This window comes from Styela clava, chromosome 13, assembly GCF_964204865.1.
Source record: "Styela clava chromosome 13, kaStyClav1.hap1.2, whole genome shotgun sequence".
NCBI classification, from domain to species: domain Eukaryota; kingdom Metazoa; phylum Chordata; class Ascidiacea; order Stolidobranchia; family Styelidae; genus Styela; species Styela clava.
In genome coordinates, this window is record NC_135262.1 from 14,008,195 (window position 1) to 14,020,786 (window position 12,592).

The window sequence follows — 12,592 nt, forward strand, 5'->3', positions numbered from 1 at the left end:
TTCATGCGTTTGAACTCTTTCATACTTCCCACCCTCAGTATTATGGAAGACTTTGCAAATGTGTCTCCTGCTTTACACACAACTAGCGCATCGGCAGAATTATGCCTTAACTTTCCATCTATTTCTTTTGTAAATTCCTAAAAAACCCTTTTTCGTCTGTAAATTTGGTTACGAAGTATGTGGGCTGCGGAGAGTAGAATATATTTTTTTCGTTCAAATTGAAAATAAATAAAACACATTGTTTCGACATTGAATAACTACTTAAAAGACGACTAAATTCAATATTAATGTTTTGCCTCGCTATTTTTGAACTAATGTATTATTTTGAACACTCGAGTACAAAAATAGCACATTCCATTACAACATTAAAATTAAAATATTGTGTAAGTAATATTGCAAATATTTAGCTAACAAACGTAAAAAAATTTCCAAACTTCCAAAAATTTTCAAAGACATTAACGTCATCTGGATTGAAGGACAAGCTGCCATCTTCCCCTTTAGTGAATCCCAAAGGGGAAGATGGCAACTTCCTTCCTTCCTTCCTTCATGAAATTCTTTTTCTTCTCTGAAAATCACAGAAGGCTCCGATGACGTTATTTCCAAGTTAATCATGGTTATTCAAGTTTAATAGATGCCCATTTTTCCGTATGTGAGTTTTACTCATGTTGTAAAGGTATGAAATTCTGTTAGTTTTTTTGTCAACAATTTTGGGTATATAAGCAATGAATTGTATGTACAATAAATTTTATAAAATATTTTACAAATTTTAAACGTTGAACTCGGTTGCAAATTCAGAGAACAAAATTTACGAGCAAAGATATGTTATTAAACCACTCAAACACTAGTTTACCGTTTTGAACATTTCGACACCATTGAATGTCTGAAATTTCGAAACTATCGATCCTGGGGATCCAGAATTTATACCAAGGCTCCGACTCCCTGAAAGCATGTCCTAACCCGGCTCCGACTCTACAGTCCTACATTAAACAGTGACATAGATATATATTGATCAATGAATTGAACTCAAATGCTGCAAATATTTTAATATAAAAGGAATGCACATTAGTCGATTCGAAGAAGTTTTTATATATAAAACGAGGCGGCAGTGTGGAATTCAAATATTTATCCTGTATCTAACGTCCGTCTACGCCGATACTATGTCGTTTAAACTATTATGGATTTGGAGGTATGGCACAAATCTCCTCATCGCAAAAGTGCCAGTCGCAGTTGCAAGAAAAACTCAAGCCCGCTAGACTTAAAAAAAAACATTCCACTAGGTCTCAACCTTTGACCACTTTTAAGCAACAGCAATTTTTGTCTAATGAGTTCTTCAGTCCTAAATATACATATCAACATTGTCTCAAAGCATGTTATAAATATCAGAAACTAAACTAGTTGTATAAGGCTTAATCAGGAATGCAATGTAACACCCATAACATTCTCAGTATCAAATAATTATCTGGTTCGTCGCAATTCGACATAACAACATATTATGCCACATGCAATGAGTTTTATTCTTTTGTGTTGATCCTGATGATAGATGAGTTTGCTGCATCACTCAATATATAAAAACACTAACCCCAATGCCTACATCGAAAATAACGCATGATATTGTGCATCGTAGAAAATATTGCACTAAAGCAAACAAGGCGGTTAATTGAATAAATTGAAAAAACATTTGATTTTAAAATATTCCACTTAGAAAAATAATTGCTCTGTGAACTTGGGCAGGTTTTTAAATGCAATAGACTGCGCGTCAATATTGAAGATGTAAAGTCAGCTTTGGAAGCCATTTGTAAAAAGTGATGACATTGTTTTTACTTACTGTTTAAATCTAATGCTTAGTTATATTATGCTGATTCAACTGATAATAATAAACATATATACGAGTATTTTAACTTCACTTTAATTAGCCATTTTTTCCTCTATGAATATAGGAATATAAATTGTGTAACACATTACGGATAAGATGAGAAAAAAAATTAATTTTATCACAAATAGTAGAGTTTCATGTTTTCATTTCATCGAGTATTGCTTTCTATAAAATGACAAAATAAAATTGAAATAAAATGATTTAGACAAATATACTTTATATGCAACGTGATAACAAATACAAAATACTGCCTGCGTTTGTTTGTATTATCCTTCTGTTTTACATTGCAAACAGGTTCTCCAAAACTCTGACTAAAAATTTGTAATCTGCAATATATTTTAAATTTTAGTAACTAAAAATGAGGAATTGCCTACAAACAAGAGCTGTCAAAATATGCAGCCAATTTGCGAATCTGGCTCTCACTCGGTGCCAGATGATAATCATCGAGACAGTCCTTTTTCAATATTAAAGTCAAAAAGTCACAATATCTACTCTCGTAAATCAGGCCATGAATTGTCTGGCCACTCATGCTTAATACATACCAACCAGTAATCAGAATTTTGACGCATTTTTTCTTTAAAAATGGTTTTTGTATTATCCGATTGCTTGTAGCATAGACTTTTTAGTTCTGTCCTATCTTCAAAAACTTCCCAGGTTATAAAGAAAGGAGTCGATCTGGTTTAGTTTCCTGTTTGTTGCTCATTTGATTGACTCATTGTCAGAGATTCCGCTGATAATTGTTTTGAAGATATGCTAAAGATGATGCGCACCAGGACAATGCAATGATGGGGAATCTCAATTATAGACTATTTGAAACTACTTGTAACAAACCACGAGTCGTATTTTAAAAAAATCTGAGTTTGTGTATATGGAATTATGCTTCGTTGACTACATAGCCACTTGTGTCACCAATTTAAAAAATATGATATTTTAAATGTATTTTTTAGCCATTTATTGAGATTTGAAAAAAGTCAATACAACTATTTTTTTTTACGTAAGCTTAGACGAAACTTGCGTGGTGAAACCAGTTTCTAAAATAACTTAAGCAAATATCTTTGATGAAATTTCGAGGTTTCCTATCCAATAAATAAATATGAACCGGACGTCACCGTTACTGAGTATCCGTTGAGTCATGACATCGCGGCGAAAACAACTTTAGGTGAATTCACTAAAAGTGTAGCACTTTGCAGATGTCTCAGATGCATAAAGTGGATTTGTAATTTTACTTTTTGTACGTCACTCCAATACTATAAACGTATCATAGAATAAAATATTTTCTGGAGTCGACCTTATATTTAACCATAAAACGCCAAGGGTGCCTACTGCTGTTACTGGCAAACATTTGCAAATATATAAAACTGCATAAATATCAGATTATCCTTTTACGTATACCTTTGTTATCTCTGATTTGATCCCTCAGATACAAAATAGCACTTCTCATTGAAATAAAAAATATTGTTTGTAAATATTCAGCTTACTAACGTAATACAAACTTGTTATATTTGGAAATAATGGAAATAATAAATACACCAAATACACAATGGAAATAATAAATATGTACGCATGCAGAAAACATTGAAAATCTTACTAATAATTGAACTTGTGATCATTATAAAAATTATTTGGTTTGAACGGAGAGTTTTTTGTCGTCACAAAACTGAAGGCTTCAATCTTCCTTATATCGCGTTCGCTTCATTGTTTGCCCAAGCACAATTGCACATCAATTCAATTTGAGAATCAGTAGCAGCAACGGCGCGATAAATATAGTAGGGTACCGCAAAAATCAAAGCGATGGGAACTTGCGCAATTAGCGCGATCATATTCACTGTATAAAGTCTTTCGAATCGAGGTCTAAAATTAGTCAAATAGAAACAATTGTCTGTATTTGAAGAGCACATCATATCTTTTTGCTCTGGAAGATAAGCAAACCATCTGATTAAAGACATGCCATATTCAATCCTGATGCAAAATCGTTTACCTTCTTTAATTAATTCTTCTGCATCGGCGAAACTTTGCTGAAGTTGACTGGCAATCCATAGATTCCCAGCTCTAATTTCGACGATAAACGAGCGATGTTCTGTATCTTTGCAGCAGCCAAAGATACGTGTGGCAATATGCATTCTTACGTAAATTGGTTTAAGTTGCAGTTTTGTCTTCAGAGATACAAATTCGTTTAAATTTTTTACCTTGAATATTTTTGTGGAATTTGAAGTAGCAATTGCAAAATTTTCAAAGACATTAACGTCATCTGGATCGAAGCGCAAGTTGCCATCTTCCCCTTTAGTGAATCCTGCCGGAGGATTGTCGTGAAATTCTTTTTCTTCTCTGAAAATCACAGAAGGCTCTGATGATATCATTTCCAAGTTAATCATGGTTATTCAACTTTAATATTAGAGCTTCAGTTCGACGTATATGAATTTTACTAATGGTTGTAAAAATTTAAAGTTCTGTTAGTTTTTAGGATTTGTGAACAATTTTGGGAGTGAAAAATGAAAAGTATAGACAAGAAATTATAAAAAAAAAATATTTTACAAATTTCGAACGTTGAATGTTGTTTCAATTTTAAAGAACAAAAATTGCAAACAAAGATATGTTACTAAAGCGATGAACACTAATTCAATAAACGTTTTGTTGAAGTTTATTGCTATTAAATGTTCAGTAATTTACATCTGAGCAGTGAATTCGGGGGAAATTTAAAATCGATTCTGACTGCGACTTCGGGTAAAAATTTTGATTTTGAATCCAGATCCGAGTTTTAAAAAAATTAAAAATTAAACGTAAAAACTTTGGAGTTTTTTTTTTCCCAGGCCTTCCAAAACGCCTCGTAAACTGAACGATATTCAAGTTTTTAAAAAAACATTTTTTTAAAACCGTTTCTCGCCGCTAAATAGCTGAAATTTCAAACCAATCGACCCCCGGGGTTTCAGGCTTTATATCGAGGCTCCGAATCCATTGAAAGCATGTCATACCCTGATTATATGGCCTTGAAATATACATACGTATATATATATATATAATATATATGCATTGATCAATGAATTAAATGCGTGAAATGCCGCACATTTTGTGATAGAAGAAATACCGATTAGTCGATTTGAATAAGTGTTTTAATATATATAACAAGATGTCAGTTTTGAAATTAAACATTTATGCTGTAACTAACGCCCGTCACCGTTAAAATATTGTCGTTTCAAATATTACGGGTTTGAAGGTCTGGAGGTAATCTCACGGGAGTTATCCCAAAAATGCAAGTGGCAGTAGCAAGAAAAACGCAAGTCCGCGCGACAAAATTGCAGGAAACATCCCATTAACTCGCAACCTTGACTTCTCCAGTTCTAAAATATCAACATTGTTTCAAATTATTTTATAAATATCAGAATTTCAGACTGTTTGCAAAAGACTTAATTAAGAATGCAATGCAACACCGATAGCATTCCCAGTATCAAATAATTATCAGGTCCTCGCAATTCAAGATAACATCATATTATCCCACATGTAATGCATTTTATTCTCTTTGTTGCTCCTAATGACTCATGAATCTAGATGAGTTTGCTGCACCACCGAATAAATAAAAACACCGGTAGTTAACCCAATTCCCACATTAAAAACAACACATGATGTTGGTCATAGTGGCAAATACACTAAGGCAAATGAAGCGGTTGTTTGAATAAAGTGGGAAATATTTGAATATTAAATATCCAACTAAAAAAAATAATTGCTCTTTGTGTTTGCGAAGGTTTTCAAATGGAATAGATTCTTCTACGCTTCCGTACTGAATGAGTAGAGTCAGCAAAGGAATCTATAACACTCAACACACACGTCCTATTTTATTTTTCGAAATAAAATGCTTAACAATGAAAACAATTACATTCTAGCTATGTTTGAAATAATTTATGCTGTAGCGCATTAAAACTATAATTTTCAAATTTTTTTTTGTGTTTAGTATGCCTAAGTATTTGGGATAACTAATGGCATCCGAGGTAGATAATAATGAAATTTATTCGCATATATTCGTTATTTGTCTAGCAAATATATTTTTATACGTATCTTTATAAATTTGTCAAACTAAATAATATTTAGGACTCAAAATAGTTGTTCATACGAAAAAATTTGTCCCACTTTTGACCCATACTCACTATTCTTGCACTGAAACTGGCATCGATCATCAAATGTGATACTTACAATTGTATCAATATCTTGCAAAGTTAGGATGGTATAAAGGTAATATTAGTATATATAAATGTGAAGACATAGGGTTAATACCTATTGCGTTATGTTTCTAAGTATTTGCATTAATATTTACCTCCATTGCGTGTCTTCCGTTTTTAAATCAGATATGGCATTAGTGAATAATCAGTTGCGTTGTTGGTGCTGTTATTATTATAATCAAAATTCGCGATCTATCAAAACAGTTTGAAAAAGCAATTAAATCCATTGAGACAAACATGGAGATGAATTGATCAGTAAACGTTAGTTGATGATGTGAGTAAGTATTATAATATTAATAAACAATATTAGTAATACTACAGTAAATACAACACAAAATTCTTCTCCAGAAACGACAAAATTCCTCCCCGGGTAAAATAAATTTTCGTTCATTTATTTTAGTTTGTACAAGAATTGTATTTAACAAAGCATAGACTGAAATAGTCATTGAAAAATTATAAAAAAAAAATTCCTAACGTGACTGTAATATCTCAAATATAAATGTACAATTCTAAACTTTCAATGACATGTAAACTGAATAATGTTGAAGGTTAGTAAAATACTTTCACCATCTTCAAATGCCAACAAAGGAACCGAGATTCTGTAAATGAGCTACGATAACTAGTTGTCCAAGCACATATGGGCTATTCCAAGTGACACTACAGGAACAGGACAATTCCAGAAATTTTGCATGTTGTTAAATTCAATATATTTTCACATTTTCAGCTACATGTTTTGTTTCATTGTTCAATCAGTTGCTTTATTGAATATGTAAAAAATTGCACAAAAGTTACATCCAACCTTACTTAGTAGATAAAAAATTTTTAGTAAAATATAGCGTGACACTACAGGACGGCAAATCCACTATGCACTAACAGTACGTTGTGTTGTGCTGTAAATTTTTGCGATGGTACAGTAGGAGCCCATAATATTTTCTGGTGCAGTAGCAGAACTACACTGTTAAAAAAATTAGTAAATATACTAATTTTTCTAGTAAATTTTCACTAATTTTTCGAGTATTTTATTGAAATCACGTGACTTGCTTAGCTAAGCCAATCAGGGTGCTTGTTTGTTAATAGTTTACTAATGAATAGTAATTTCACTGATCAGTTAGTAATTAATATAACAGAAAAATAGTAAAAAGATTTGTATACTTGGAAAAAGTAGTAATTTCACTGATCAGTTAGTAATTAATATAACAGAAAAATAGTAAAAAGATTTGTATACTTGGAAAAAGTAAAAAAAATCTAAGTTCCTCTAATTTACGAGTAACTATTCTTTCCAATGAACGAATTTATCTACCTACGCATGCGATATAGTCACGAAGCAAATTTAAATACTTTAAAATTTCATCTAAATTTTGCTCTGGGTATCAAATTAATTTGAATTAATTTTATTCTAGAATTATTTTGGTTCATCACCCAAAAATTCTGATTGTTTTGCTATTGCATTAGACAAGATAAGATATTGTTTTATATCTTATTTTTCCGGAAGTAAGCGGACCTATTTGTCCAAATATTCATCCGCAAAAACTCCACGGGGCAGGTTGCGTGCGCAGCATTTTTGATTTCGAGTTTCCTTGTGCCGCGCATCTCGGCTGGGACGCTAAGCTGTTTGGGAGCTCAGCATCGGTTGCGTGCGTATGAAAACTGAATGCGGTACGCATGTTAAGTATGCAATAGCTTGAGTCTGAGTTTGATGATTGTGTTAGCAACGGTCTGTACGGTAGGTGCGGATTTACCACGGGTAGTGGTCTGATTATTGAGGTACCGGTACTGGTACTTTTTGCAGAGAACAAAGTTTCCTATATTTTGATCCTTCTCTTTACCGTCACAGGTCATTTGGTACCGGTAATGTGCCAATTATGACATCACTCAAATGTCACGTGCCTGTAGCCCGCGCTTTTTCTGGTTTAGGAATTAGGACTCGGTAAGCGAGGCTCTTTGTCGTTAGTGGATGTTTATTTTAGGCGGTTGGTTTTTGTAGATGTTTATTTTAGGCGGTTGGTTTTTGTAGCTTTTCATGCGTTAATTGAGCATGTTTGTGTTACAGTAGTAGACTTGTAGTTGGTAGACCAAAATATTCTTTAAATACCGTGTACATCAGCATCTAATGGTACCGTACCTGTATACAGCGACATGCTTACACACTGCGTTAGTTTCGCCGTGTTACCGGCACCAGTATCTATCGACGACCAAGAGTAAAAATCTGAATTGGCTATTTCAGTATTTGTTTCGGAATAGATGTAACTTACCGGTAGCCTATGGTGATGTGATACGTTCAAACGTTACAAGTCGGTGGCAACAATAGGTACGGTACCGGTAACAGACAGATGAATTCAATTATAGCTACAAAGTCTACAAGGCGGCCATCTTGGTCGGAACGTATTTGGCGCTTTACACTGTATTATATACATATCCTAATACTGTTAGGACATTTTATTTCTTCTTCTTTTATTTTATTTCTTCTGTGATTTCAATAAATGTTTTAGTTCTCGCTGGCACTGCTGAAGATTTTAGTAATGGCTAATATAAATTTGAATGAACTGTCTAAAATTGGTTTGAATAACCAAGCAATACAAGACCTGGATGTGAAATTAAGAGACCTTGGCGTCGAAGATTCTTCTGATCTCTTGCTTATTAAAGAGGAAGACCTCTATGGTGTGGTGTCTGTCATATTGGCCCGGAAAATTGTTGCATACTGGAAAGATAGTCTATGGCTGGATATTTCATCCGATGCAACTGAACTATTCAGCGATTCCTCTTCATCTTGCAATGCAGAAAACTTTGTGACATCTTGGAAAGACTTTCCCACTGACATAATTGAAATGTGCAAAAATGGCACAGTTGTTCCATCAGCCAGAAGAAGTGAGTTTGTTCGCATTCTTGTGGACTCTGTCCTGAAGTGGTCGGGCAGTTCCAAGCCGTCAAGGGCAGAATTGTCGACTATTGCTAAAAGGGTCATACGTAGATATCCAAAGTCTTTCCAAGATACAAGTGGACCTGAAGGTGAAGTCATTGGGTCTGGCTATTCCTACCTGACCCAACAAATGGTTTGGCGTATTGACAACTTGCGGAAGTCCACATCAAAGAAGAGAAGCCAACAGCCTAAGGTGGAAGAACAAGTAGATGTTGACAGATATGGCTGTGTGCTTTGGGGTCCTGAAACAGATAATGAAGGGGAACTTGAACAACTTAGAATGTGGCTCAAGCATGAGTACACATTATCAAAGTCTGATCAGGATTTGGGAAAAGTGGAAGAATATATGAAACAGACCTTCCCTCTTCAACGAAAGCATATAAATCAAAATCAAAGCATCAGTGGGATCAAGGAGTTATGGCCACACTTGTTCGATGGAATCTGTTTAATGCGCCATTATGAAACATTGGTTGGTAAAACAGAAGCTAAAAAGAATATTTTAAAAAAACTTGAAGACAATTCCATATGCATTTACAAGTAAGTTGCACAAATATCTGATACTTTGCAAGATAATTTTCATTCGAATGCTATGCCTTGCAGAGTTTTTGTTGAAAGCCTTCTTGTGCCCATTATTTATTGCTTCCTATAAGAGGTTATAACTTATCTGAGGTTAGGCTATACTTAAATATTCTGAAGTTCTTCTATTCTTTATTTTACTTCATAATCAAGTACCCTAGTTATTGTGCACCTGTTCTTGCAGGCTGGTACCACATGCGACATAGTGTGCTCTAGAGGTTGTCTGTTTCCATGTCTGTGTAATAATTGCTTGACAATAATTGCCCTTTCTTTTCCAAGCAGGCTGTAATTTAATGTTACTTTCATCTCTCTTCAGTCTTGCAATAGGAACAAATTATGTAACTAATCGCAAGGTCGATGAGCCAACCTCTATGAAATTACCAGTACTTAGTGTCATTCAATCAGAAAGTGGATCACTTACTCAGGCATTATTATTTAGGACATTGAAATGTTCAACCAATAAGAAAATTTCTGAATTTATAAGTTCTTCAAAATCGGAATCAAAGAATCTGAAAACTGAATTACCAAAATCGACTGGGGTGGTCACGTTGATCGCCTATTATTTCGGAGAGGACCTAAACCAAATATTTAAGTGTTTCCAGGTATGTTCTATGCTTTTTTTGAAAGTTTTCGCATCAAGAGTAATGTAACTTGTGCACAACACTGTTCGTATAAAGTTTTGTGAGCCGACTGCAAATTAATTGGAAACTAACTGCATGATAGTGGTTAACGGAATTTTTTTGCATATTTATTCACTACTTTGCCTATTTTCAGAAAGAAACCACTTTTCCCCAGATATTAGAAGATATTCCAAAATCTCCATTTATTGCTTGCATAGGAAAGTGTTAAGAGGTGAGCGATGTAATTGTGAATATCAGGAACAATTTCGAAATATGATATGATAGCTGTTTTCCTGTGATTAATTCTGCAACTTTTTCAAAGGCCATTTTGTGTCGCCATATACTTCTCAGTTGTGATTATTATAAAATGATATCACCAGCTTCTGTCATGCTACCTGCTTTAACTGTTGCGTCACAGTATGCATTGCTTGAAATATGAAATATAATATTTCTGAAAGAACGTAATGCTTATCATAAGCCTCATCAATATAATAAGTTCTCCCTTCGTTCTATCAGTGTTACGCTCGCTATCAACGGTGAGTGAAAATAAGTACAAATCCATGTCTGCTATATTAAATATATAGCCAAAGCCAATTTTGAGATGATCGTACTATTATACAATAAATAATTGTGTAATTGCATATTATAAAAAAATCACTAATCGTCCACCTCTAGTAAGTGTATTTGTTATTAGTTGGCTTTAGAAGTTGAGATAATAAGATTAATCAACCTGTCAAGTGACTTTCACTTTATTCATAAGCCTATAGATTCGAAGCTAAAGTTTACAATCTTGTGTTTCAGGTAACACGGTAGCGACTGCTGAGACTTTTTACGTCATCGCTGAACGAGAAGTGGTGTGTTCCTGTAGATCGTTTTTTGAAGCGGTGGCTTTTCAGTTTGCTTCGTTCTATGTTTTCAACATAGAATATCCAAAGAAGGCCTTGCTGACGTTTGATTTTATTCAGAGGTAAGAAAAAATGTGCTAGTCTACAGTGCTGATATAATTCTTGCTGTTGGCACAATGTACACGTTGTTGATGAATTACCTGTTACTTCTGTCATGTAGTGTTATTTGATGACATACAATACAAAAAATGGGTTGTGAAAATGAAATATGTGACTGGACTTGCACAAACTCGTGGTGTCCATACCCTGGGGACTGGGCCACGAGTAGGGCTGGGAATAATTTAATTAGTTAAACAGTTTTTAGGTGTTTAATAATAGTCATGATTTATTTTAACCATTCATCGGTACGGTACCGATTAATGGTTAAAATAAATCATGACTGACTGGCGGTACCACACATGTTTACATGTTTCCTCCTAATCTAATATGTTTTACATTCATATGTGAAAAATGAACTCACAACAATCCTATTTTAGTGAACTTCAATTTAAAACGATGTCACTGTGCTCTCCATTTTGTAGCAGGAAATTTTTGATATATTTGCAAAAAATCATTACTAATGACAGAAATTAATACAATATTTTTCAATTGCTGCATTTGCAATCGAATGTCAACGAGCGGATGAGCCTATTGCGATTTGCGACAACTGGGGGCTAGGAGGATCTGTAGCTTTCTGGTTTGGCAATTGCATTCCTGGCCCACTGACAGTTTTTTGTTTTTCCCTTGGCAAGGCACGATACATTATAAATACCTGACATTTTTACTATTTTTGTCCAGTGTTTGTGTTTTTACTATTTTGGTGGTGAGATAACAGGACGTTTTCCAAATTTCATATGTGAAACCTATTCGCCATTTAAGTTCTGCCTTTTTTCAGGTTCTTCGGTGACATAAACCCCAGCGGCACTAAGTCGAAAAAAAGTAAAGGCAAAGACGTTAATGCAAAAGTAATCGGCCTTGCAAGAAGAGTGAATCTATCACAGGCGTTATATGTGCCGTTGTTAGAAATTGATGTGTAAACTTTGGTGGTGTTACTGCTAGGGTTGCCACTTCCGGATACATTTTTTTTCGAATCGAATTTTTCCGAATCTGATTCCATTAAGCTTTTTTTTATTTTTTTTCATTGCATGCCTATTTTTGCTCAAAGTCACAAAAAAGCTCAAATCTAGAAGAGAAAACTTGAAAATGGAATATGCTAGATAGCAGGGATGACAAAGTTTTTTCAGTGAATAAGCCACACTTATTTCCACCAGGTTAAAAAATATGTGAGTTATCTGTGAGTCTTACAATACTGGGTTATTATTGTGTGTAGCTTTACACATACAATGTACTTGTATCAGTACTGAGGCAATTTGATGAAATTTCTTTCGAAACTGTTTTTTACAAGCCTTAAAGGCATTCAGTGTGTATTTATGCTAAAAATATTAATTGTAATAAAATGATTTTCGTTTCCAGAATCTCGTTTTTTTTATTTTAACTGTAATATTCTGTGTGTT

General features: G+C 33.9%; 2 protein-coding genes across 2 annotated transcripts; one reads left to right on the forward strand and one right to left on the reverse strand.

Moving 5' to 3' along the window:
* Positions 1–184: 184 nt before the first annotated feature.
* On the reverse strand, positions 185–5,675 carry LOC120333237 (uncharacterized). Its single transcript, XM_039400604.2, has 2 exons — positions 3,852–5,675; positions 185–3,785 (listed from the first exon to the last, which is right to left on the reverse strand). Exons 1-2 carry the CDS (start codon positions 4,243–4,245, stop codon positions 3,550–3,552), a joined length of 630 nt encoding a protein of 209 aa, XP_039256538.2. The 5' UTR covers positions 4,246–5,675; the 3' UTR covers positions 185–3,549.
* A 2,228-nt stretch (positions 5,676–7,903) lies between these two features.
* LOC144431249 (uncharacterized) lies at positions 7,904–12,553 on the forward strand. Its single transcript, XM_078119103.1, has 5 exons — positions 7,904–9,535; positions 10,014–10,176; positions 10,349–10,426; positions 10,996–11,161; positions 11,974–12,553. The coding sequence occupies exons 1-3, from the start codon at positions 8,601–8,603 to the stop codon at positions 10,421–10,423; spliced, it is 1,173 nt and encodes a 390-aa protein (XP_077975229.1). The 5' UTR covers positions 7,904–8,600; the 3' UTR covers positions 10,424–10,426; positions 10,996–11,161; positions 11,974–12,553.
* Positions 12,554–12,592: the final 39 nt, after the last annotated feature.

Coding starts and splice junctions, on each gene's coding strand:
- LOC120333237 (XM_039400604.2), bottom strand. CDS start 4,245: ATGATTAACTTGGAAATGATATCATCAGAGCCTTCTGTGATTTTCAGA. Junction 3,786..3,851: donor AGAAGAATTAATTAAAGAAG/GTAAACGATTTT, acceptor CTTATCTTCCAG/AGCAAAAAGATATGATGTGC.
- LOC144431249 (XM_078119103.1), top strand. CDS start 8,601: ATGGCTAATATAAATTTGAATGAACTGTCTAAAATTGGTTTGAATAAC. Junction 9,536..10,013: donor AATTCCATATGCATTTACAA/GTAAGTTGCACA, acceptor ATTATTATTTAG/GACATTGAAATGTTCAACCA. Junction 10,177..10,348: donor AAATATTTAAGTGTTTCCAG/GTATGTTCTATG, acceptor GCCTATTTTCAG/AAAGAAACCACTTTTCCCCA.